Source organism: Narcine bancroftii, chromosome 2 (genome assembly GCF_036971445.1).
Source record: "Narcine bancroftii isolate sNarBan1 chromosome 2, sNarBan1.hap1, whole genome shotgun sequence".
NCBI classification, from domain to species: domain Eukaryota; kingdom Metazoa; phylum Chordata; class Chondrichthyes; order Torpediniformes; family Narcinidae; genus Narcine; species Narcine bancroftii.
Genome location: NC_091470.1, coordinates 179,914,714 through 179,939,010, shown reverse-complemented (window position 1 = coordinate 179,939,010; position 24,297 = coordinate 179,914,714). Strand labels below are relative to the sequence as shown.

Sequence of the window (24,297 nt, the reverse complement as noted above, 5' to 3'; positions counted from 1 at the left end):
CACGGGGCCGGCACCCCTCCAGCCTCCCACATATTCCCCCCCCCCCAACGCTATGAGCCAGGAAAACTGCCCTGGAGGGTTTAACTGCCCCGTCCGAACGCCGGAGGCTCTGTCCGGTTCTGCATTGAAACGGCCTGTTACAGGTGTTTTTTATTTCAAACCTCAGATCTGCACCCAAGATGGGGGGCGGCGGGGGCCTGGGGCATCGTGTCGGAGATTCGGATCTGGAGCAGAAGCGGCGGGAGGCGAATCCACGGACGCTAGGCGACTCTGAAGGGACCCTCTGTCTGACTGTACAGCAGGCAGGAGTGAAACTGCATCATGTATGTAACATCTTTAATATAACGTGACAACGAAAGGAACTTTCAACCCATCTCCCCACGTCCCAGGACCATCTCCTGGACACAGCTAACAGGATGTCCTGCCGGTGGAGACAGTCACGTCGGGGGCAAAGTACAAAACCCTGAAACAGAAGCTGTTAGAATGAAGCCACCACCTGCTGGATCAGCACATTCGAGGTCGGCGCGTAGCCTTGTGCCAGTCAGTTGTAACACTGTTTAACTGGCAAATATAGTCGCCCGCAAGCAGCCGCCCTTCAACCAAGCGGCCCTTCTCTCGAGGTCAGTACCCTCCGGTTCCTTCTCGTACGTTTAGCCCCTTTCGGGTGGCCAGAATACCCGAATGCGGCTGTCGGGAGGCACCTGAAGCAAGAGAACCCAGCCCCGAGGTGTACTTACCCAACCTTCCTCGGGGAGGTGTATTCTCTGCTTCCCAGCGCTCTCCCTAGGCACCTGAAAGCAGCGACCCAGTCAGGGCTGAAGCGGCCGGCGCGGGACATCAGGGGTGGAGCGGCCGGCTAAACACCGCCTTCAGCGCTGCCACTGAACGTCCCTTCGCAGACACCCACAGCCGCTCAGGAGTCGCCTCCTCCCGGCGATTTCACCTGAAAGCGGCTTTTGATTCATGTGGGATGCGACCTGAGGCGGGGTGGGTGGGGAAGGGCGATATGAAGGGATGGACGTGCCCTGTTCCACTTGCTTCCCATCACTGTTTGTCTTGCTCTGGGTTCCAGGGGTCTTGCAAGAGGTAACGTTTTCTACCCCATGGGTGGCATATTTACAGGTGTAAATTTCCAATTTTCCTGAACATTTGAACAGAATTCTCCTACAAGTGCATTTTTTTTTCCAAATTCTCTTGGGATCTGAAATTATGACTTTGAAATTTCACGCAGGTCTGCAGAACTTTAAGGCCAGAGGGAACAGATACGATGGCAACTCCGGATCCCATCCGCGGACGCCCTGCCGGGATCTTTCACGAAATTATGAAAACAGTGGACCATTCGAAGGGTAACGTACCTTAACTGCCAGGAGAATGGGCTGCGTCGATTACATCATAACTTTGCAGGCCACAAAAGACCGGAAAGCAAAAGTCGTAGGTGCACAAGTCGGTCATGGTGGTTAGCACCACACTGCTGTAGCGCTTGTGGCCCGTGTTCGAATCCCGCGCTGTCTGTGAGGAGTTTGTAGGCTCTCCCCATGTTTTCCCACTGTCTGGGGTGGGGCGGTTTGTAAGTTAATTGGGTGGCACGGACTCGTGGGCCAGAAGGGCCTGTTACCGTGCTGTGTGTCAGAATTAAAATGTAATATTGATACTGGCGAAGGGTTTCAAACAACAAAGAAAACCTTTTTATTTCTGATCCCTGCAAAGAAAAGCATCGGGAAGTTGTCATCTGACGTTTGCCTCTTCAGAATTCATCCTGGGATTGGTTTGTCCGTGCCCCTTTCCACCTTGCTGAGCATGGCACACTCTGGGTAACCTGGCAGCGGGGCAGAGAGGACCCATTGGCAAGAAGATTTTTTTTAAACCCCCCCACCGCCCCAGCTCCTTTTGCAAATCCTCTGATCTTGATCGTGCCTGGCCGGCTGCATCACTGAGGCCCAACTACAAGGACAAGAATAAACCCAAGAGAGTGGTTAACTTGTCATCACAGGCACCAGACTCCACTCCCGTCGAGGACATCGACATGAGGCGGGGTCTTAAAAATTAGCCTCTATCCTCAAGGACCCCACCCCCCAGGCTGCGCCCTCTTCACTCTGCTACCATTGGGGAAAAGGTCCAGGAACCTCAAGACGAGCTCCCTGCGGGACAAAGATTACCTCTTCCCCTCCGCCATCAGATTCCTGAACAGACAATGAACCCCAGACACGGCCTCACTTTTCGTGCACTGTCTTTGTTATTTTATAAGGTGGTTTATATGAATGTTTGCTCTATGACGCTACTGCAAAGTTTTGTAACTTGTTCATGACGATATATTCTGAATCCGCCTTTGGTGGTCTTTTTGTCTGTTTCAGAATCCAAGGCTCTCCACGATTTGCGTAAGTTGGCACAGGAGGGGAGAGAAACGGTGAAGCCCCTTTCCGGAAGGGCTTGGCCTGCAGAAGATGCTTCCATCTGCGAGGAAACCTTGGTTCCTTTGATTGTTCAGCGTTCTCGCTTCCCGTGGGAAGAAGCTGATCCCCAGCCTGGTGGTGCTGCCTCTGATCCTCCTAGATCTCTTTCCCGATGGGAGCAGCTGGAAGATGCTGTGTGCAGGGTGGAAGGGGTCCTCGATGATAGGGGAGCAGACGTCGGCCCATCGAGTCTGCCCCATCCTCCCACTCAGCTCCACTCCCCCCGGCCTTCTCCCCCTGACCCTTCGTCAAATGCCTGTCAAAGGGGTGGAGAGACCACAACGGGGTTACAGAGATAGGGAAGGGTGTAGGGGTCTGGAGGGGGGGTTGCAGATATAGCAAGGAATGTAGGGGACCAGAGGGGCTTTCAGAGATAGGGAGAGCTGCAGGGGGTCTAGAGGAGACAGCGATAGGGAAGGGTGTAGGAGTCCTGAGGGGGGGGTTGCAGATATAGCGAGGAGTGTGGGGGACCAGAGGGGCTTTCAGAGATAGGGACAGCTGTAGGCGTCTGGATAGTGAAGGTGAAGGTGACCCGAGAGTATTACAGACTTAGGGAGGGGAGTAGGGACCAGCAAGGTTACAGAGATAGGGGGGGGGTGTAGGATGCAGAGGGGATTACAGACCTAGCGAAGGGTGTAGTGACCAGAGGGGGTTTATAGAGAGAGGGATAGGTGAGGCCCTCTTCAGAGAACATTAATGGGGGAGACTGAAACCCCAGTGGTCCTCTCTCCCACTCTTATGGTCCCGTGGATTGACCTCTGATCCATTTCCCTGCAGCAACCGTACCCACAAGGAGATGCAGCCGGCCAGGATGCTCTCGATAGAGCTCCTGTAGAAGGTTGACGTGACGGTGGCCAGTGGCTTTGCCCACCTCAATCTTCTCAGGAAGAGGCAGTCGCTGTAGCGCCTTCCTGACAAATGAGGAGATGTGAGGGTCTGCGATCGGTCACTAGATCAGTGAACTCCGAGACACTTGCTCTCCCCACTCTCTCCACTACAGAGTTTTTGATGTGTAGGGGAGGGTGGTCGTTCCTGAACTCCACGATCGTCTCCTTCGCCTCGTCCACGTTGAGACTCGGGCTGTTCCTCCCGCACCATTTCCCGAGATTTTCCAACCCTCCTCTGCAGCGCGACCTCCTCGGTGTTATCGACGAGGCCGTCGATGGTCGTGTCACCAGCAAACTTGATTCGATGAGAAGCGTACGAGAATGTTATCCTCCACGAGGGAAATGTTTGGAAATTATGTGTTAAAAATGTTCAATTTATGAAACATTGAGATGAATACATTTCACAGGAAACAAATCTATTTGTACCTCCAAAATATTACAAATCTCGTGTGATTGGCCTTAATGTATCATTTATGCCTAATTTATTTTTAGATTTGAAAACGCTCAGCGAAATCTTTGGTAAGGATTCGTCATCACCAACGCTGGATTTCAGAATTTATCACATGGGTCAGCATCTTATTCTGCCATCTACTCTGTGATCCCACCACCTTCTGCAGGGACCACTCCCTCCCTGGCTCCCTCGTCCACTCCTCCCTCCCCACCCCTCCGACCGCAGGAGATGTCCCACTTACACTCACACTTCCCCGAACCATCTTTCTATAAACTTTCACTTGTGAATCTGCGGGGGTGGGGGGGGGGGGTCATGGTGGTCTCCTCTACATCGGAGAGACTGGGAGATGGCTTCATCTGTCCGCCCAATAGCCAGTGACCGCCCATTTCAGTTCCCTGTCCCATTCCCACGCCAACACGTCTGTCCGTGGCCTCATGTATGGCCAACCAAGACCACTCGCAAACTGGAGGACCATCACCTCGTCTTCCATCTCCGGCCGGACGGCATAAACATCGACTTCTCCGGTTTCTGTTAACCCCCACCTCGTCGTTCCCTACGTCTCCTTCCCTCTCTCTCTCTTCCCTTTTTGTTCTGCCTCCTTTCACCCCCCACCCACGTCCCCCAATCAATTCTCGCCTGTCTCCTGTCGTATCCAATGAACCCGTCCATTGATCTGCTCTTCTCCACCACCTCTCCGCCCTTTCTCAAGGCACCTGCCGGCTGTTTATTCACACCTTGAGGAAGGGCTCAGGCTCGAAACGTCGGTGATATATCTTTACCTCTGTGGTTGCTGCGAGGCCGGCTGAGATCCCCCTTTTCGGCCCACAAGCCCCCGTGCTGCCCAATTACACCAAATTGGCCAATAACACCCCACCCGGCACATTTCGAACGGTGGGAGGAACCGAGGAAACGCATCGCAGACACGGGGAGAGCTTACAAACACCTTCCAGACAGTGCGGGAAAAAAAACAATACTTCTGTTCTTCCACGACGTCCTTATCTTTCAGATGCTGATAAATTTAACGTGAAAGCAGGTAAGGAAAAGTTGCTCACGTCCCAGAATGATCGGACAGGCCTCGCGGGGAGGAAAGGGTCGCCCCAGAGCAAACTCAAAGCGCTCCACGAGGTTTCTCTCGACTGCTGGAAGCCACCTGAATCTCTCTGTTGCCTTGTAGATGCTTTGAAGACCGACAATTCGGCAGGTGAGGAAAACCCAGACAGATTCCAGAGGAACCTGGACGGTCCATCAGAGGTGAAGATACATCACCGACGTCTTGGGCCTGAGCCCTTCCTCAGGGTAGAAGCTACGAGCAGGAACCCGTCCGAATAAGGACTCAGGACCGGCGGCCGGGGAAGGATAGACACACAGACACACCCCAGGTGTTAATTGGATAGATAGGCGGAAGGATGAGAATTGATTTTGGTTCTATGGAAGGAGACTGAGGGAAAGGGAAAGCGAGGGAGATGGGGAGAGGAGATGTGGGGATAGATGGGGGGTGGGGTACAGACTAATGGAACCCGATGCTGATTTTACAGCGCCAAAAGTGGTTCAAATCCCGCGCTGTCTGTCAGGAGTTTGTACGTTCTCCCCATGTCTGCGTGGGTTTTCCCCAGGGGCTCCGGTTTCCTCCCACCATCCAAAACCGTATCGTACAGCAGATTAATTGGGCGGCACGGGCTTGTGGGCCGAAAGGTCTGCTACCGCGCTGTATGTCTAATATTTTTTTCAAAATAATTCAATGTTAACGCCGTCGGGTCGGAGGGGGCCCGGACGGAAGGTGAGGCGATGGTCCTCCAATTTACGGGTGGTCTCAGTCTGGAATTTAACTGGGTGGCCAGTGGGAGAACCCCGCTGTTACAACGGACAGAGCCCTCCTTCCTTGATCTTCCTCAGGCCCGAAACGTCGATGATGTACCTTCACCTCCTTCTGAGGCTGGGAGATTGGCTGGGGCTCTTCCAGCAGTTTCCCAGTGCGATTTTACTTCCGTGTTTCACTCCGCTTGGTGTGGGAAAGACCTCGCACTTCACCTATGCAGCGGCAGCAGGTAGGAATCCCTGTGCACCTGTGCACGGTACCTGGTGTACGTTAATGACCGTCTCAAAGACTTGACAGCCAGTCGCGTCAGTGGGAATAACACCCCACTAGCAAAGTCTTCAGGTCATTACTCAGTCATTTCCATTGTATATGGCCATATGGGTGTACAGTGAATAGATCAGTGGGCTGAGCACGCATCCCTGAGGTGCACCTGTGTGGATCATCAGTGAGGGGGAGATGTTTCTGAGAGACCCCCATGGCACTATCATCTGAGGGGTTCATCCTCGACCAATACGCTGCCGTCGGGGAGCAGCGGCGATCATCGAGGACCCACCCTACCCGGCACATGGTCTTTTCTCGCTGCTTCCGTCAGGAAAAAGGTCTCGGGGCCACAAAGACTCGCACCCACCAGGTTCAGGAACAGATGCTTCCCCTCCACCACCAGACTCCTCAACGACAAATTCAGTCAGGGACTCATTTAAGGACTCTGACTTTCCATGTTATTTTGACTGAATGTTTATATTTCTGTGGCTTCAGTCAGTTTGTCCACATTTCTCTCTTTTGTATAAATTTCTTTCTCCTTGAGTACAATTTACAGTTACCAGGAAGTGGTAATTCTGCCTGGCCCGCAGGAGAAAGGAATCTTAGGGTTGAATGTGATGTCAGGTATGGACGCAGACGGTAAATTTGAACTGTGAACATTTTGTTTAACAGGAAAATTGGCCATTAAAGAGGAAGGTAGAAATCTTCTTTGTTTTCCCTTCTCTCCAACCCAGTAGACAGATGGTCCCACAACCCCTCCACCCCCCCCACTCACCCCCCCCCCACCCCCCCCCCCCAACGCTCTGTTACTGGGAATATTCCCAGCCCGAGCGCTGTGCGAATGGTTAATTCCCCTCCCATCACAGCCTCCACGTTGATACAATCACCAAGAAGACTTGCCAACAGCCCAACCTTCTCGCCATAACCTGGCTAATCAAGAACCCGTTAATCTCTACCTTAAATACACCCAGTGACCCGGCCTCCACAACCCCCTGTACCAACAAACACCACAGATTCACTGCCCTCCAGCTGAAGAAATCCTTCCGCATCTCTGTTCAAAGCGGATGCCCTTCAATCCTAAAATTGAGGCCTCTTGTCCCAGACTCTCCCACCATGGGGAAACAATCTTTCTACATCTACTTTGTCCACGCCTTTCAACATCATGTTTCAGAGATCACCCCCTCATTCTCCAAACTTCCAACAAGTACAGGCCAGGAGCTGGCGAACACTCCTCATATGATAACCCTTTCGTTCCCAGAATCAGCAAAGGAATTTCTTCAGCTGAGGGCAGTGAATCTGTGGAACCACCGGTGGTTGTGGAGACCGGATCATTGGGGGGTATTTAAGGCAGAGATGGACGGGTTCTTGATCAGCCAGGAACATCAAAGCTTTATTATGGGGAGAAGGGCCGGGCAGTGGGGCCAAGCGGAGGAAATGGATCAGCTCGCGATTGAATGGCGGGGCAGACTTGACGGGCTGAATGGCCTGTTTCTGCTTCTGTGGGGGGTTTTTTAGTGGTCACATTCCTGCCATTCAATACATCCAGGTGTTCATGAAGGTTGCTAAACTTTCTAACTCCTAAAGCAAAGCATTTTTTTTTCCAGAACTTCAAGATTTGCTGACGAGCGGAGGTGCAAATCCTGACCAACTAAACGCGCTTTGTAAAATTAACAGCAGGAAGGTCGCTGATAAGAGCGGACACTCTGAAGGGCCTCTCATTTGCTTCTCTTTCTCCCATTATTCGGGGCGCCGGGCGACACCGACGGCAACTCTTTGTTTGCCACTTGACTTTGAAGCATATCGTGGATGTTACATTTTCCATGTATTATTGAGTGACAGTAAAAGGAACCTTTGGGACCGTAATAAAAATATAAAAAAGGATCACGCAAGGGCAGAGAAGATTTAATTGAAGAGGGGTGAGATTCAGGCCCTGTGATTGTAGTGAAAAAACACACCGGAGGAATTTGGCATCGCAGCGTCCAGAGGAAGTGAAGATATGTCACCGACATTTCAGGCCTGAGCCCTTCCTCGAGGCATAGAACATAGAACGAAACAGCACAGTACAGGGCCTTCGGCCATCAATGTTGTGCCGACCCATATATCCCTTTCTTTTAAAAAAAGTACTAAACCCTCCCGTAACCCTCTATTTTTCTTCCATCCATGTGTCTAAATCAATGGTTCTCAACCTTTTTCTTTCCACTCACAGTGTCCCCTAGGCCATCGGTGCTGTGTGATTAGTAAGAGATTACTTAAGGTAGGATGTGGGTGGAAAGAAAAAGGTTGAGAATCACTGCTTTAATCGTCCCTCATTGTCTCGTTATCTGCACGGTTTCAGAACTCCAAAGGAAATGGACCAATGACGATTTTTTTCTCAAGCAAAATATTTCAGTAACAATTGGGTCTGGAGCAGTGGTTCTCAACCTTCCCTTCCCAACCACATCCCACCTTAAGCAACCCTTTACTAATCACAGAGCACCGATGGCACAGGGATTACTTAAAGTGGGATGTAAGTGGAAAGAAAAAGGTTGAGAACCACTGCCCCTAATGTTCCAGCCTCCACCACCATCCCTGGCAAGACATTCCAGGCCTCCACAAATGTCTGCGTTAAAAAAAAAACACCCTGACGTCTCCCCTAAACTTCCCACCCTTCACTTTGTACAGATGTCCTCTGGTATTTGCTGATCCTGCCCTAGGAAACAGGTGTTGGCCGTCCAACCTACCCATACCTCTCATTAATCATTTTGACCTCTATCAAGTCTCCTCTCATTCTTCTACGGTCTAAATAAAAAAAAACCCAGTTCCGCTGATCTTGCCTCATAAGACTTACTTCCCCAGTCCAGGCAATGAGAAAATAGCAGACAGGCATCTGAATTAAAAGGCGAGGGGGAGAAGGGAAGAGAGGGCGAGGGGGGGGGGGTATAGACCAACAGACAAAAGGTGATCTTTGGACATGGATGGGACAGGAGAGAGGAAAGACAGATAGAAACTACCCCTTCCAGTCAGAGAAAGAGAAGCAAAATATTCCCCCCAACAATGTCCGTGGATTCACCTAGAGCTCTCTCTCTCTCTCTCCTCCCCCCCCCCCCCCAACCCCGAGTCACTGAGTGTCTGTGGATTCACCCCCACAGCCGCAGAGACTCCAGGTCAAACCATCGGCCACCCAAGCTCCAGATCTGAACCCCCAACACGATCGGGAACCCCTCAGCTACCCACTTCAACCAGTCTCCGGTGGCTGGGTCCTTTGTCCGCAAGACAGCCGCAGCCTGCGTGGGTTCCTGGCCTCCCGCCGCCTGCAAGTTCTTCAGCCTCGGAGTTCCTCGCTGGCCCTCTACTGTGGTCAACGTCCCATGGGGTCATCTCCTCTGCTTCTCCTCCTGAAACGGTGGGAGGGGGAGTGGTCTCCCCATTTTCTGGTGCCCCGCACCAGTCTTCTGCTTCCCCAGAGTCTGCAACCCCTCGAGGCCGCCACAGACTCCACGGGTAAATGATGGTCTAGATACGGGTAAATGATGGACCAGGTACGGGTAAATAATGATCTAGGAACGGGTAAATGATGGTCTAGGTATGCGTAAATGATGGACCAGGAATGGGTAAATGATGGTCTAGGTACGGGTAAATGATGGACCAAGTATGGATAAATGATGGACCAGGTATGGGTAAATGATGGTCTAGGTACGGGTAAATGATGGACCAGGTACGGATAAATGATGGACCAGGTATGGATAAATGATGGACCAGGTATGGGTAAATGATGGTCTAGGTACGGGTAAATGATGGACCAGGTATGGATAAATGATGGACCAGGTACGGATAAATGATGGTCTAGGTACGGGTAAATGATAGACAAGGTATGGGTAAATGATGGACCAGGTACGGGTAAATGATGGACCAGGTATGGATAAATGATGGACCAGGTATGGGTAAATGATGGTCTAGGTACGGGTAAAACCACCATCGGCTCCTTTAATAGGGCATTCAAAGCCTGAACAGAGCTGATGGCAGTCAAACTGGGCAGTTGGATCCTGAGGGGGAGCACCATGTCTCCTCTCCCTGCTCACCTCATGTCCGCCCTCGCGGCAGCGCCATTTCTTTCTTCTTCCAATGTGATTTCTGCACAGCGGGATTTTGTCAAAAGGTATGTCCGTCCTCCGAGGGAGAAACGCTTGGCATGAGGGCAGTGGTGGTTTGAGTGGATGTGTGTGTTTCTGCCTCTACGTGTGGGCAGGAACCACAAGCGACAATTAACAATCCAGGATCTTGGCTCGGGTTCCAGGTCCCGTCAGAGCCACAGGACCTCTGGAGAGGACCGCTGTGTCTCGGCGCTCATGTACAGCGGGCCTTCAACCCCCGACACTTCCCATCACTGATACTTTCTCCAAATTGCATTTCTCCTGCTCCTAGCCCCATTCATTTCAGTCGTCGAGGGTTAGGAGGAGGGCGATACTTTGAGTGCACAGGAAAGTAATCTCTTTCTTCACTTCCTGTCGTAACTTGGGGTACATCTTGTCTGGTCCTGGGGACTTGACAATCCTGATTATTATTTTTAAGAAGATCTAGAACTTCCTCCTCTTTAACCGGTGCGGACTCGAAAGGCCAACATGGCCTGTTTCCGCTCCGTAAATGGTTTTATGGTTATATGGATTTCAGGAGCTCTCATTACAAATACTTGCGTTTTATTTTCAGAAGAGAAATGGCAGTCTCTGGATATGGGTAAATGGTCTCGGGATTTGGGTAAATGATGATCTAGGTACGGGTAAATGATGGACTAGGAACGGGTATATGCTGCCTGGTGGTCAACTTATCCCTGTCACAGAAAGATCTATTCAGATTTGTAAACACACACACACACACACACTCTCACAGACACACACACATACACACTCACACACACACAGACACACACTCTCTCTCACAGACACACACACGCACTCACACACAGACACACACACGCGCACACACACACTGACACACACACGCACACACATACACAGACACACACACGCACACACATACAGACACACACACACACACAGACACGCACACTCTCTCACACACAGACGCACACACGCACACACATACTCTCCACACAGACACACACTCACGCACACACATACAGACACACACACTCTCACACACAGACACACACACAGAGTTCCCGACCACGCGACCTCATCTCGTGAACTTACATTGAGGTGAATGGGGGGGGGGGGGGGGGGTCCATGCAGTGAGACAGCGATTTGTGTGCATGTGACCTGTTTTCTTAATTGACAGCGACCAGGTTATATCGTGCGGAGACAGGTGAGAATATCTGAGAAGTAAGTCCGCCGCGGCTCCTGTGCTGATTAAAGGCTAAGACCATTGTTCTTCCACTGGGAGCTTCAGACATCAGCTACTTTTGGTGGAGAGCGGGTCGAAACTCTGGAGCTGAATCCAGGACCGAGTTTGCTCTTACTTGAGGATTACCGGCTCGATGCACCAGTGCCCTTGTCCAGGCTCGCCCATCGCACTCCGTGCTAAGCGAAGTGTTTACCAAACCTCTGGCCTTGTCGCGAGAGTTAGAGTTTCTGTCACCTACAACGTGATCCCACTACCAGACGCATCTCCTCTCCGCCTTCCACAGGGGCCGGCTCCCTCCGTGACCCCCTGCCCACCCCTCCTTCCCCACCCATTGCACCCTCGGTACCTACCCCTGCGACCGCAGGAGATGTTCCCCTTGCGCTCACATCTCCTCCTTTCGGGGCCCCAAACGATCCTTCCAAGTGAAGCAACGTTTCGCTTGTGCATCTGCAGCGGTCGTCTACCCCATCCGGTGCTCCCGCTGTGATCTCCTCGGCATCGAAGAGACTGGGTGCAAACTGGGACGTCGCTTCACTGAGCAACTTGTCTGTCCGCGAAATTTCCTTCAGTCGACCGTAAGGCAGGCAAAGATTCGCCATCAGCAGAAATTGCCCGGCGTCCCTGACAGTTAGAGAAAAGAGAAGCAACAAGAGGGATTGGCCTCCGGCGCCCCCGCAGCCACACAGTCTTCGGTCCAAACCGTCGGCAACCCAAGGGCCGGCATGGTCGGGAACCCTTCAGCGCCCTCGGCACCCCCTCGCATCCCGGTTCCCCCTTCAGCCAGTCTCCAGCAGCCTGGCGGCAGCCCGCTGCTCTGCCGCTGTGGTCACCGTCCTGTGGGTCATCTCCTCCGGTCTTCTGGTGCCCTGGGGGTTTGCTGAGAATCTGCGGATCTGCACCAGCGGCCCCCGGAGTCTGGTCCGTCCACTCCCGAGGGGAGGAAAAGCGCCAGAAGGTTCCCCGTGTCGATCCTCAAGCTCACTCCAATTCCTCATTTATTTCACAGCCCTGAAATCCCTCTTGGAATTTCATCTGGAGATCGGTGAGAGCTGATAATGTTACTTCCTTGATGTGTGAATGATTTATACAGTGACTCTAGGGGACGCCCTTCGGCCAGCGTCTCCGTGCTGTACGTCAGAACCAGGTTCATTGTCAGGGTAATCGTCTGGGACTGGACTCGCTGGGATTTAGAAGTACAATAGGGGATTTTATAGAAAGGCATAAAGACGTAGATAAGATAGAGGTCAGGATTTTGTTCCCGTTGGTGGGGGAGACGAGAACCAGGGGACGTGGCCTCAAGGTTCAGGGGAGTAGATTTAGGACGGAGGTGAGGAGGAACTGCTCTTCCCGGGGTGGGGGGGATGAATCTGTGGAATTGAAGCAATGGAGGCGACCCCCCCCCCATAAAAATATTTAAGATGAGGTTGGATAGATTTTTACACAGTGGGAAAATTAAGGGTAGGAAGTGGAGATGAGCCCATCATCAGATCAGCCACGATCACAATGAAGGGCGGAGCAAGGCTCGACGAGCCTCTCCCGCCCTTGGCTCCCCACCCCCCCCCCCCCCCCGGTTCCGAAACCCCTTCATCATTATAATGGATTGCACGTACAAACATTGCGATAAATTATATTTCCTTGCATGCACTATTTGAAAATAATTTGTGTAAAAGAAAAGGTGAGGCCGTGCCTGGGGTTCATTGTCCGTTCAGGAATTTGATGGCGGTGGGGGTGGGGGGGGGGGAAGAAGCCGTCCTTGTGCCGCTGGGTGCTCGTTTTCCCAGATGGTAGCCTAGTGAAAAGGGCCTGGGTGGTGGTGGGGGAGGGGGGGTGGGGTGGGGGGGGGGGGGGCGGGCGGTCCTTGAAGATAGAGGCTGCTTTCTTAAGATGCCACTTCTTAAACATCTCCTTAATGGAGCAAAGACTGGTGCCTGTGATGGCGCTGGTCGAGTTCGCCACTCTCTGTAGCCCGTTCCTGTCCTGAGCGTTGGCACCAGACAGTGATGCATCCGGTCAGAATGCTCTCCACGGTCCACCTGTAAGAAATTAGCAAGTCTTTGGAGACGTCCTCGAAAACTCCCGCCTTCTTCGAGATTGCCTCGCCGTGGAGGCCCCAGGACAGGCCTTCAGAGATGTTGACACCCTGTAATTTGAGGTTCCTGACCCTCTCCACTGCTGAGCCCTCGATGAGGACTGGGTCGTGCTCCCCTAGTTTCCCCTTGCTGAAGTCCCTTAGTTTTGAGGACACGATTTCCAAATTACTGTTCCTCTTGCTCCTGACAGAGATCCATCCATGTGGGTCGATCTGCTTCCACCATGACTCCTGGCAGTCTCTTCCAGGCACCCACCACCCTCCGTGTAGGAAGACGTGTAGGTTAAGAACTCGATCCAGCATTCCAGTTCAAAATGACAACTGTTCCTTGTCTCCACAGACGGAGTTCCTTCAGATTCCAGAATCCTGTTTATCCCCACTTAATTGTTGCTGAGTTTACTTGGTTAAATGGTATAAACATTCAAGATTCTTTTATTGTCATGTAATAAAACAGTTGTAATATTACACGACATTGCATTTAGTCTGCCAAAACCTCTGTCACCCTAACCTCAGTGCCCTTAGGAGCCTCTCCCGCCCTTGGCTACCCCCCACCCCCAACCGCCTCTTGGTTCCGATACCCCTTCAGCAAGGAGGTGGCAGGCCAGCGATGGGCTCTGCGGCCGAACATCTTGCAGGGGGCGAGGAACCCGCGCAGGCCACGGGACTGACTGGAGGGACACCGGGTATCGGAAGCGGGGCGCTGAAGGGCTCCTGACCGTGTCGGAGGTTCGGTTCGAGAGCCGATGGTTTGGGCTGGACTCTGTGGGGCCGCGGGAGCGCTGGAAGCGAACCCACGGATCTCAATGACTCTGGGGGGGGGGGGGACCCCCTTTTGCTTCTCTTTCTCTGACTGAAAGAGGCGCTTCAGGCAATTTCTGCCAATGGCGAATCTGTCGGCCTTACTGCAGACGAAAGCAAATTCCGTGTAATATTGCACTGATTTTATTACATGACAAGAAGGTAACCTTGAACTTGAGCCTCGTGTCGGTCTCCAGCGGTCCAGCCTGGTGTGAGTCCTTTGACCGCATTCGCCAGCCGCCCGCAGCCTCGAGTGGCCAACAGCCCCTTCGCCTCCTTGTGGCTTCTCGGTCAGAGGCCCTCTTGGATTTGGAACTTCATGGGCCATGGATGTGTTAATGGTTCGGTCGAGGTACTCAACACTGCTGTCCTTCTCTTGCAGAGTTACGCGGCTGTACCGACAAAGCAGGTTTGAATGGAATTGTTGACGGTCACGTGTAACGAGATGCTGCAAAGATCTCGGTGAAGCGCACTATCCAAGCAAGTCAAAATGCGCGGAGACCGTTCGATGGATGGGAAGACGAGGAAAAGGCAGGCAAATGAGAAGAGCTCAGAGTGGCAACATGGTCAGCACAGACAGGTTGGGCTGAAGGGCCTGTGATGCTCTGTGCAACACATACGGAGCGACAGTGATAAAACAGAAGTGTGGGAGGCGGTGTAACAGGAGGTCGAACTGCAGGCTGTACTATAATATACTATAATGTATTATAATGTACTATAATGTACCTCCAGTAATTAACTGCAGGCTGTACTATAATGTTACTGTTGTACTATGCATGGGCTGACTTGCTAGATTGCTCAGATTATATTCCTATCCAATCCCACCCCTGATAACGTGACCATCCCCCGTCTAATCCCACCACTGATAATGTGACCATCCCCTGTCTAATCCCATCCCTGATAACATGACCATCCCCCGTCTAATCCCACCCCTGATAACGATGCTCTGTCCATTACCTTTTGCAGACGAGAATAAAATTGGAGATAGGACGCCCAGCTCTGTTGCAAGTAACATCACTATGCCCAGCCGACAGACCAAGTCCCTTCTCCTCCGCCGATTTTTCTGGCCACTCTTACACCGATCGCCCCTGGGAAGGTTCTGCCTGGTGCAGGTGTGGTTGGGGAGGGAGTTTTGGGAATCGTTCCCTCCGAGGAGGAAGGCCGTTTCCATTTCCAGGTGAGCGCGGGAACTGCCCAGGACCGTGAGAGGAGCAGGAGGCCACTCAGCCCCTTGAGTAGACTACCCCGCTATTCAATCCAAGGACTGATCTGCCTCGACCTCTCCTGTGCCAGTTCTCCAGAGTCCTGGATATGTATCCACCTCCGTTAAATGCCTCTAACGATCGAGTTACCGTCACCCCCTGGGGAAGAGAAATGCAGGGGCTCACTATACTCCGTAAGAACAAATCCCGATGTACCTCCAGTGTAATCAGATTTTTTCTCTCTCTCTGTATTGCACAGTCAGTTTGTTTACTTTTCTTTATCTGTTTACGTGTGTACACTGTGTACAGTTGTTTATCCACTTCCATTAAATGGCAATTCTGCCTTGCCTGCAAGAAAAAGAATCTCAGGGTTGTATGTGATGTCGTGTGCGTACTCTGACAATAAATCTCAAAATCTAAAGTTACTCAAAGCCTCAATGAGATTGACAAGGTTAGTTCTTGATGTTTCTGCAGAAAAGGAGTCTCTAACAAGGGAACAAGAAAAGGGTGCAATAAAGTGCACAAGTCGAGTCCCTGATTGAATCTGAGGGTGGAAGGGGAGCAGCTGTTCCTGAACCTGGAGGTGCGAGGCTTGTGGCCCCGATACCTCTTTCCTGACGGCAGCAGTGAGAACAGTGCGGGCGTCGGGTGGCGTGGGTCCTCCATGATAGCTGCTGTTCTCCGTCGATGTTCTCCGTGGTGGGGAGGGTTTTGCCTGTGATGTCCTGGGCTGAGTCCACCACCTCTTGCAGGGCTTTACGCTCAGGGGAGAGTCCGCATACCAGATCAGGCAGGGGTTTATGCTGGGTGGGGGGGGGGGTCATGGTGTCCCGTACCCTGATGCAGCCGGTCCACGTTGAGGCCATTTTTCCAACCTTGGGCCTCAGGTACGTTGTACTTTCCTTCCACAGATCCCATCGGGAAGGATGCAGGTAAAAGTCCACAGTCGAGCCCTCCTCCTGGAACGTCGCCCTCTGTGGGACTGCCGCCTCCCTTGGTCCCATCTTCTGGGGCGCCGTCACCCGTCTGCGACGGGGCGGGTTCCGTTTCCCTACTCTCCCTTTGGACGTACAGGGGCTGTATCTGAGGGAGTTTCACAACCCCCGCAGGACGGAACAGGCCCTTTGGCCCAACTCAACCGTGCTGACCCTCAACATTCCAGGCTGGTCCCATTTGCCAGCCTGAATTTGGTCCCTACCCTTCCTGTCCCTAAACCTGTCCAAATGTCATGTCTACCGCTTCGTTCCAGATATGGTCCACACTCTGAGTGAAAAAGTGACATTTATATTTTAAATTTAAACGTGCAACTCGGTAACAGGCCCTTCCGACCCACGAGCCGTCCATTTCACCTACAACCCCCGGTACGTTTCGAACGGTGGGAGGAAACTGGAGCCCCGGGGAAAACCCACACAGATACGTTGGTGGCAATAAATCTGATCCTGACCTGTCGCCCCACCGGATTCCACGTCCATCCTTCCCCAGCTCGCTCCACCTGGCCCGTCATCCCCCTCCTCCACGTTGAGACTTCGATCTGATTCTTAAGGCAAGATCGCGGACTTCAGGAGGGTTTTTTTGTGTGTGGGTGTGTGACTCGGCATGAGGCAGGCCCTTCGAGCAGATGGGTTGAGTTGGATCTCCCACCCACCGTGTTCAAGGTCATTGCTATTCAACGCGGCAGGGGATTTACACCTGCACAGAATTTTAATTTGTGTCTTTTTCTTTTGCTCCTTTCCTTCCAGACTGCTCCACTCTGAAAAATCTGAGTAAGGCAAATCCAGATTTTTAAAAAATATCTTCCGACAACCTTTACAAGAAGATGCGTGGCTCTGTTCCGGATGAATGAATTCATCGCTGCCAGACTGAGACCACCCGCAAATTGGAGGAACCACACCTCATCTTCCAACCGGACGGCATTAACATCGTCCTCCAACTTCTGTTAAATCCCCTCCCCCCCTCACTCCATCTCCTCCCTTCTCATCTAGTTCTCTCTCTCTCTCTCCCCCTTCTCCTTCTGCCTCCTTTCACAGAGCTAAAGTCAATTCTCACATCTCCTCATATCATATCCAACGAACACCTTTTGTCTGTGGGTCTGGTCTCCTCTCCCTCCCATTCTTCCACATTTCTCTCCTCAGTCTTTAATTCAGACAGCTGACTCTTTCCGCTCGGACCTTGAGGAAGGGGGCTCAGACCTATATCTCCCCTCCCCCCCCCCTCCCCCGCGAACATTGCGAGACCGGCTGAGTTCCTCCAGTGGATGCCGTCTGACCCACTGAGCCTGTTTCTTCATGATAACCGGTGTCCACAGGAGGGTAGCACAAGCCCAGCCACAGCTGCTACCCCTCCACCATCAGACTCAATCAGGGGCTCATTTAAGGACTCTCTATTTTGCACTTTATTCGTTTTTTTTCTCTCTCTCTGTATTGCAAAGTCAGTTTGTTTACATTTCTTTATCTGTTTACAAGTGCACGTGGTGTCCGGTTTATTTTAGCACTGCCAATTACTAGTAATTCTGCCGCGCCCGCAGGAAAAAGAATCGCATGTGATGTCATGTACGGACTCTGACAATTAATCTGAAATCTTAACTTCTTCCCGACACCCAGAGTACAGACTCGAGCAAGGTAGGTCGATCACAAGATCAAGATTGAGGTACACATGCGTACAATCCACACGTGCAGCAACATTCTTACTTGTTGTAGCCAAACACGCTACAATCGTTGGCATTTGAAATAAAAACGGGGAACAAAAAGATAATAAATATTGAGTTAACTGCGTGCAAGAAGAGATTTTGCATTAATCCCCCCCCATTGGTAATAACAAAGGGGAGGGTTCAAGAGCCTGATGGCTGTTGGAAAGGATCTGTTCCTGAACCCTGAGGTGGTGGTCTTCAGGCTTCTGTACCTTCTGCCACGGCCGGCGTGGTCGTGTTGGCAGATTTAATCGCCTGTAGGTTACATTGTTTGAACGTATTCATCGGGTGGCATGGTTCACGGCCCGGGGTTCGAATCCGGCGCTGTCGGTCAGTTTATATGTTGCCCACGTGTCTGCGTGGGTTTCCCGTGGGTACTCCCACCCTTGAAAATCCTACAGGGGTTCATTTAGACGTCCGTACAGCATGGTAACAGGCCCTTTCGGACCACGGGCCCGTGCCGCCCAATTACACCCAATTAACCTTCACCCCCTCCCCGCAGTACGTTTTGGATAGGTTGCAGATTAATGAAGTCACTTGAGTGCGTTTGGACAGCGCTGGCTTGAGGGCCTCTAAATTAAAAAAAAATTAAAACACATAATTGGCGAATATTTTAATAGGTTGGAGGGTTACGGGTTTTGTGTAGGTCAGTGGGGGTAGGTGGGAGAAAGTGTTCAGCAAGGACTAGAAGGGGCAAGTTGGCCTGTTTCTGTGCTGTGATTGTTATATGGTTAATATATTAATCCATCTTCGTAGAGAGCACAAATGTAGGATTACAGTGGACAGGATTAGTGGTAGAGATGGGCACTCTCCCTACAGCCCGTCACCGGACAGTCAGTGAGTGTCGACAAGCTCAAATGGTTCACCTCACACAACCTTTCTTTCAGAACTGGAAAAGCTTCGGAAAAATTTCGGTAAGTTGATTCTCCCAGTGTCATGGGAGTGTCTGGATGCCGGCAGAGGGGGAATCTTTGGCCGGACGTCGGGGGAATCGTTCTATGTCTGGGTATTCGATGGTGTTCGCCATTGGATGGATCCCAAGCAGGGGAGATAGCCTTGGTATCATTCCAGTGGGGACCAATGGTCAGGGTATCCAGAGTCTTGCACTGATGGGGTTGAAGTCCTCCCATTGCTAGGGGGCCCCAGTGGTTGGAGGACCACTTCACCAGTGAAAGGACCCCCCCACCAGTGGGAAATGCGCCCCCAGTGGTTGGAGGACCACTTCACCAGAGAAAGGACCCCCGACCAATGAGAAATGCGCCCCCAGTGGTTGGAGGACCACTTCACCAGTGAAAGGACCCCCCCACCAGTGGGAAATGCGCCCCCAGTGGTTGGAGGACCACTTCACCAGAGAAAGGACCCCCGACCAATGAGAAATGCGCCCCCAGTGGTTGGAGAACCCCCTCACCAGTGAGAGGACCAGCCCCACCAGTGAGAAATGCGCCCCCAGTGGTTGGAGGACCAGCCTCAGTGGTGGGAGGACCGGCCCCACCAGTGGGAAGTGCGGCCTCGAGTGGTTGGGGGAACACATGGGGCCACACAAACTCCAAACCCATCCTGCCCGCCTGTCTGTTTGAGATTTTCCCGGGAATCTGCCCCCACTCTCCACCAGACCCTGAGTGGTCGTGGATGGAGGGAGTCTTAACCCCATACAGGTTTGTTGCTCCTTGGGACCAGGGTATTGATGGTGAAGGGAAGAGTTTCGGGTGGGGGGGGGAGAGAACAATCGGTTGTGGAGATCTTCACCCAGTTTCCCTCCGTTCCAAACAGCCGACACCTGCCAACAGCTGAGAGGTGAGAGTCCAAGAGTTATCTGGTCGTGGCCTGCTGGCCTGGGATAATCCTACCCCTTCCGCATGGATCTCCACCCTCTCCTTCCCCATACTGACCCACCCAGTCCCACTGCGACCCCTTCCACCCATCAATCCCAACATATTTGGAACATGGACCAGTTAGACCATAAGACATAGGAGCAGAAATAGGCCATTCAGCCCGTCGAGTTTCCCTGCCATTTAATTATGATCTTATCCATTATCCCGCTCGCCCCACTGCCCAACCTTCTCCCCATATCTTTTGATGCCCTAGCTAATCAAGAACATCAGTCTCTGCCTTAAATACACCCAATGACCCGGCCCGGGGCAACAAATTCCAGATTCACCATCCTCTGAAGAAATCCCTCAGCATCTCTGTTCTAAGCGGACGCCCTTCAATCCTGAAGTTCTGCCCTCTTGTTCTAGACTCTCCCACCGTGGGGAACAACCTTTCTACATCTACTCTGTCCGTGGGTTCAACATTCAAAATGTTTCAGTGCGATTTCGCACCCCCCCCCCCCGCATTCTCCTAAATTCCAACGAGTACTGGCCAAGAGCTGTCAAACGCTCCGCACATGATATCCCTTTAATACCCAGAATCATCCATTAACCCTCTCCAACATCAGTACATCATTTCTTAAAATTACGAGCCCAAGATACTCCTAAAACCTCAACATCACATCCCTGCTCTTATATTCTATTCCTCTTGAAATGTACATTGTGTTCAGTTATCGCGTAATAGTACATAAAATTTCCACCTGCCTGCTGTAAGGCAAAGTGTCGCCCAGAGCCCTTACAGTATGAGAAAAAGAGAAGCAAAAGATCGTCCCTTCGGGGTCACTGAGTGTCCATGGATTCGCCTCCAGCCGCTCCCTCGGCCTCTCAGTTCGATCCATCAGCAACCTGAGCTCCAGATCCAAACCTCAGACGCGGTCAAAAAGCCAACAGCGCCCGAGGCCCTTTGGGAGCCCTTCTTGCCCGCAGCATCCTCTCGAATCCCGGCTCCGGTACCTGGTTCCCACGAGCCGGTCTCCAGAAGCCCGTGCGAGTCCCCGCCGACCCCAAGTGGCCCGCACCCTGCGTGGGTCCCTCAGCCGCTGGTCCGACGCCGAGGTTACCGGTGGACGCAGGGCACAAACTTTACTGTGGGCGCGCCCATCCGTCTGTAACTAACTCAGCATTACCTCCCTGTTTCAGATCTCCAGATCTCCTATCAGGAGTTTGGTAGGATTACCATATCAAGAGCTTCAGAGGGGGGAGGGAGGTGATGGGGAAGGGATAGGGAAGGGGTGGAAGAGGAACCACATCAGCCTGCCCTTTAGGAGACTGCACAAGTACGACCCGACGATTTAGACATGCAGCACAGTAACAGGCCTTTCTGGCCCATTAGCCCGTGCTGCCCAATTAACCTACAATGTTGTGAACGGTGGGAGGAAACCGGAGCCCCCGGAGAAAACTCCTTACAGACAGCACGGGATCTGGCGTTGTTAACAGCGTTGCACTAACCTCTATGTTAATTTCATTAATACTCCTTTCGTAGTAAACTTGTGGCGCAGGTAATGTGATTTTTTAAAATTGATTTATTATATCAATATTTGATATTTTTTGACACACACAGCTGCAAAATTAAATAATTCAACCAGAGGTAAGGACAACAGGTTTGGAATTCTTTTTAAAATCCATTCCTCAAAAAAAAAATCGCCATCTGTTTCGAAACAGAAATGCTGAAGGAACTCAGCCAGTCTCGCAGCGTCCATATGATGTAAAGATATATTACCGACGTTTTGGGCCCGAGACATTCTTCAGGGCTTCAGTAAAAAGCAGACAGGCACCTAAATTAAAAGGCTGGGGACCAACAAACAGAAGTGTGTTTAATTGGAATGGATAGGACAGGAGAGAAGGTGAGAATTGATGGGGGGTGGGTGTCTGGTTCTTCTAATGCAGAGCTGGGGGAAAGGAGATAGAGGAGGAGGGAGAGAGAGAGAGCACTCGAGGAAAGGGAACCGAGAGATAAGTGGGGGGAGGTGAACAGAAGCCGGAGAAGTCAATGTTCATACTTTCTTGGTGGAGGGTGTCTGGATGGAAGATGAGGTGTTGTTCCTCCAATTTGTGGGTGGTCTCAGTCCGACAGTGCATGAGACACGGACAGACAGACCAACAAGGGAATGGGATAGAGAACTGAAGTGGGAGGCCACCGGGAGATCCACGCTATTGCGGCGGACAGAGCCGAGGCGCTCAACGAAGTGATCTCTGCGCCCGGTCTCTCGGGTCCCGTGCCCGACCTGCATTCTACTCATACCTTGAAGAAGGGCTCAGGCCCGAATCATCATAATTTATATATTTACCTTCTAAGGGTCGCTGCGAGACCGGCTGCGTTCCTTCAGCATTTCTGAGTTCTTCCGACAATCACAGCGTCTGCAGGGCTTCATTCGCACACCAATTCTGTTTCATCCACCCCACATTCCCACTCACCTCCACACTTGGTGCAACGTACTGACCCTTGTTTTGGGGATTGGAGTATCCGGAGGGGGGAAGAGAGCATGGAAACCCCGCACGGGGAGCGGCGGAGATCGGGATCGGACCCGGGGCAGCAGCTCTCCCCGCTGCTCCCAGAATTCTGAACATTCGCCGAAGATCTTTCTCCCCATCTCGGGCCAACTCCTCCCCACCAGACTACGACCGCCAAGGCTTTCTTCTGCTAAAGACATTCCATCCCGTGACTGAAACACAATCCTACTAGATGCTCGAAGCAGGTTCAAGATTCTTTTATTTTCAAGATTATTTTGTTGGTATCTAATAAAACAGAAAATGTAATATTTCCTTCAGTCTTCTGTAAAGCAAAGAGTCTCCATTGGTGTCGCCTGGTGCCCCTTACAGTACGAGATAGAGAAGCAAGTCCTCACTGAGTCCGTGGATTCGCCTCCCGCGGCCTCACAGACTCCAGTCTGATCCATCGGCCGCCCGAGCTCCGGATCCGAACCTCCGACACGATCAGAAAGTCCTCAGCGCCCGAGCCCCCTCGGGAGCTCCTCTCGAATCCCGGCTCCAATACCTGGGCCGGTCTCCAGCTGCCCGTGTGGGTCCCCAGGTTGCTCGCTGCCCGCGTGGGTTCCCTAGGCGCCGTTTAAGCTTATTCAAGCCACAGCTCCGCCGGAGGAACTCGGAGGGGTGGGGGGTGGAAAGAAAGGGAACTGATGGCAGTTTGAGTCGATATCAAGGCAGGCCTTTGAGCCGCAACGTTGATAATTCCCTCCCCCAGTCAACTGCGTTTTTGCTCCCGATTCTGGCGTCTGCAGTCTCGTGTCTCAAACCTGTGTTCTTTCCCCCCAGGAGCCCAATGAAAGCAGTCGACTGGGAACTCAACAAGCAAGATGCTTTGCAATTGTGATGCTTTGGAAAAAACCACAGTCCTCCATTATGTCCACGCCATCGATCCCAATCTCCTTTACCAGCCTGTGGCCCAACACTAATGTTTAAAAAGTCGGGAGTAGCCAGCCTCTAACCCTCTTCGTTGCCCTGCACTAGCGATTCTCAACATCTTTTTTATTCCACTCACGTACCACCTTAAGTAATTCCTTACTAACCAGCCCACCTTTAGCATAGTATGCTCTGCGGTTAGTGAGGAATTACTGGATCTTCGTCCGCGAAGCGAAGCCAAGAGGATAGCACTGGAGGTGTGGAAATAAAAAGGTTGAGAACCACTGCCCATCACCTGTGTGCTGGGACTGCTGCTTTCTGCCACGAGGAAATGTTTCTCACTACCCACCTGCCCTCCAAACAGGTCCACCACCTTGGTCTTCCCCCATCCTTGGCCACCTCCCCCCCACCCCATTCCTGTCCTGTCCAGGCTCAACCTGTCTCCCCCCCCCCCCCCCACTTCTTCCTATTGTCATGTAATAGAACATAATGTGTAATATTACATGAAGTTGCCTTCTGCCTGCCGTAAAGCAGAGTGGACATTATCGTCGTCTGTCGCCCTTTACGGTATGAGAAAGAGAAGGAAGACTCGTGTCCCCCCTCCCCCTCAGAGTCACTGAGTGTCTGTGGATTCGCCTCCAGCGCTCCCGCGGTCTCTGCAGCCGCATGGACTCCTGTTCGATCGATCGGCCGCCCGAGCTCCACATCAGGATCAGGAAGCCTTCAACGCCCCAAGGCCCTTCGGGAGCCCCTTCTTGCCCTCGGCGCCCTCTCAGCTCCGATTCCTGGTTCCCAGACTCCCGCAACCCGTGCGGGTCCCCCGGCCTCAAGTCGCCCGCGTGGGTCCTTTAGCCACAGAGCCCCTTGTTGGGTCCGCCGCCGCGTCACCATCCCCGTACGGTCGTCCCACCCTCGTCTCTCTTGCCCTCCTCCACCCTCTCCCCCTATTCAACCTGCTGAGCACCCATCGCTTACAAAGCCCCCAGCATTATCACAACCATTTTAATAAAGGCAAAAGAATCAGTGCTTCGTTACTGTGAAAATATCTGATTTGATGGAGGTGTGTTGCAATAAAATAATTTTAAGCAATCA

General features: G+C 52.2%; 1 protein-coding gene across 29 annotated transcripts; it reads left to right on the top strand.

Moving 5' to 3' along the window:
- Positions 1-406: 406 nt before the first annotated feature.
- On the top strand, positions 407-24,297 carry LOC138754696 (uncharacterized). Of its 29 annotated transcripts, none has more exons than XM_069919381.1 (21): positions 875-1,086; positions 1,232-1,346; positions 2,352-2,375; positions 3,830-3,904; positions 4,795-4,821; positions 4,963-4,989; positions 6,538-6,561; positions 7,470-7,496; positions 10,549-10,575; positions 11,137-11,163; positions 12,209-12,244; positions 14,472-14,498; positions 15,056-15,097; positions 16,203-16,223; positions 17,031-17,054; positions 17,892-17,909; positions 18,865-18,891; positions 19,748-19,771; positions 20,986-21,012; positions 21,407-21,433; positions 23,119-24,297. In XM_069919381.1, exons 1-21 carry the CDS (start codon positions 1,015-1,017, stop codon positions 23,127-23,129), a joined length of 729 nt encoding a protein of 242 aa, XP_069775482.1. In that variant the 5' UTR covers positions 875-1,014; the 3' UTR covers positions 23,130-24,297. The 29 variants fall into 29 exon arrangements, 26 of the variants coding, with proteins under 26 accessions (XP_069775481.1, XP_069775480.1, XP_069775478.1 ...); XM_069919388.1 differs by having other exon boundaries at positions 885-1,086; positions 3,830-3,856; XM_069919380.1 differs by lacking the exons at positions 875-1,086; positions 6,538-6,561; positions 15,056-15,097 and adding exons at positions 407-620; positions 5,682-5,833 and having other exon boundaries at positions 4,963-5,039.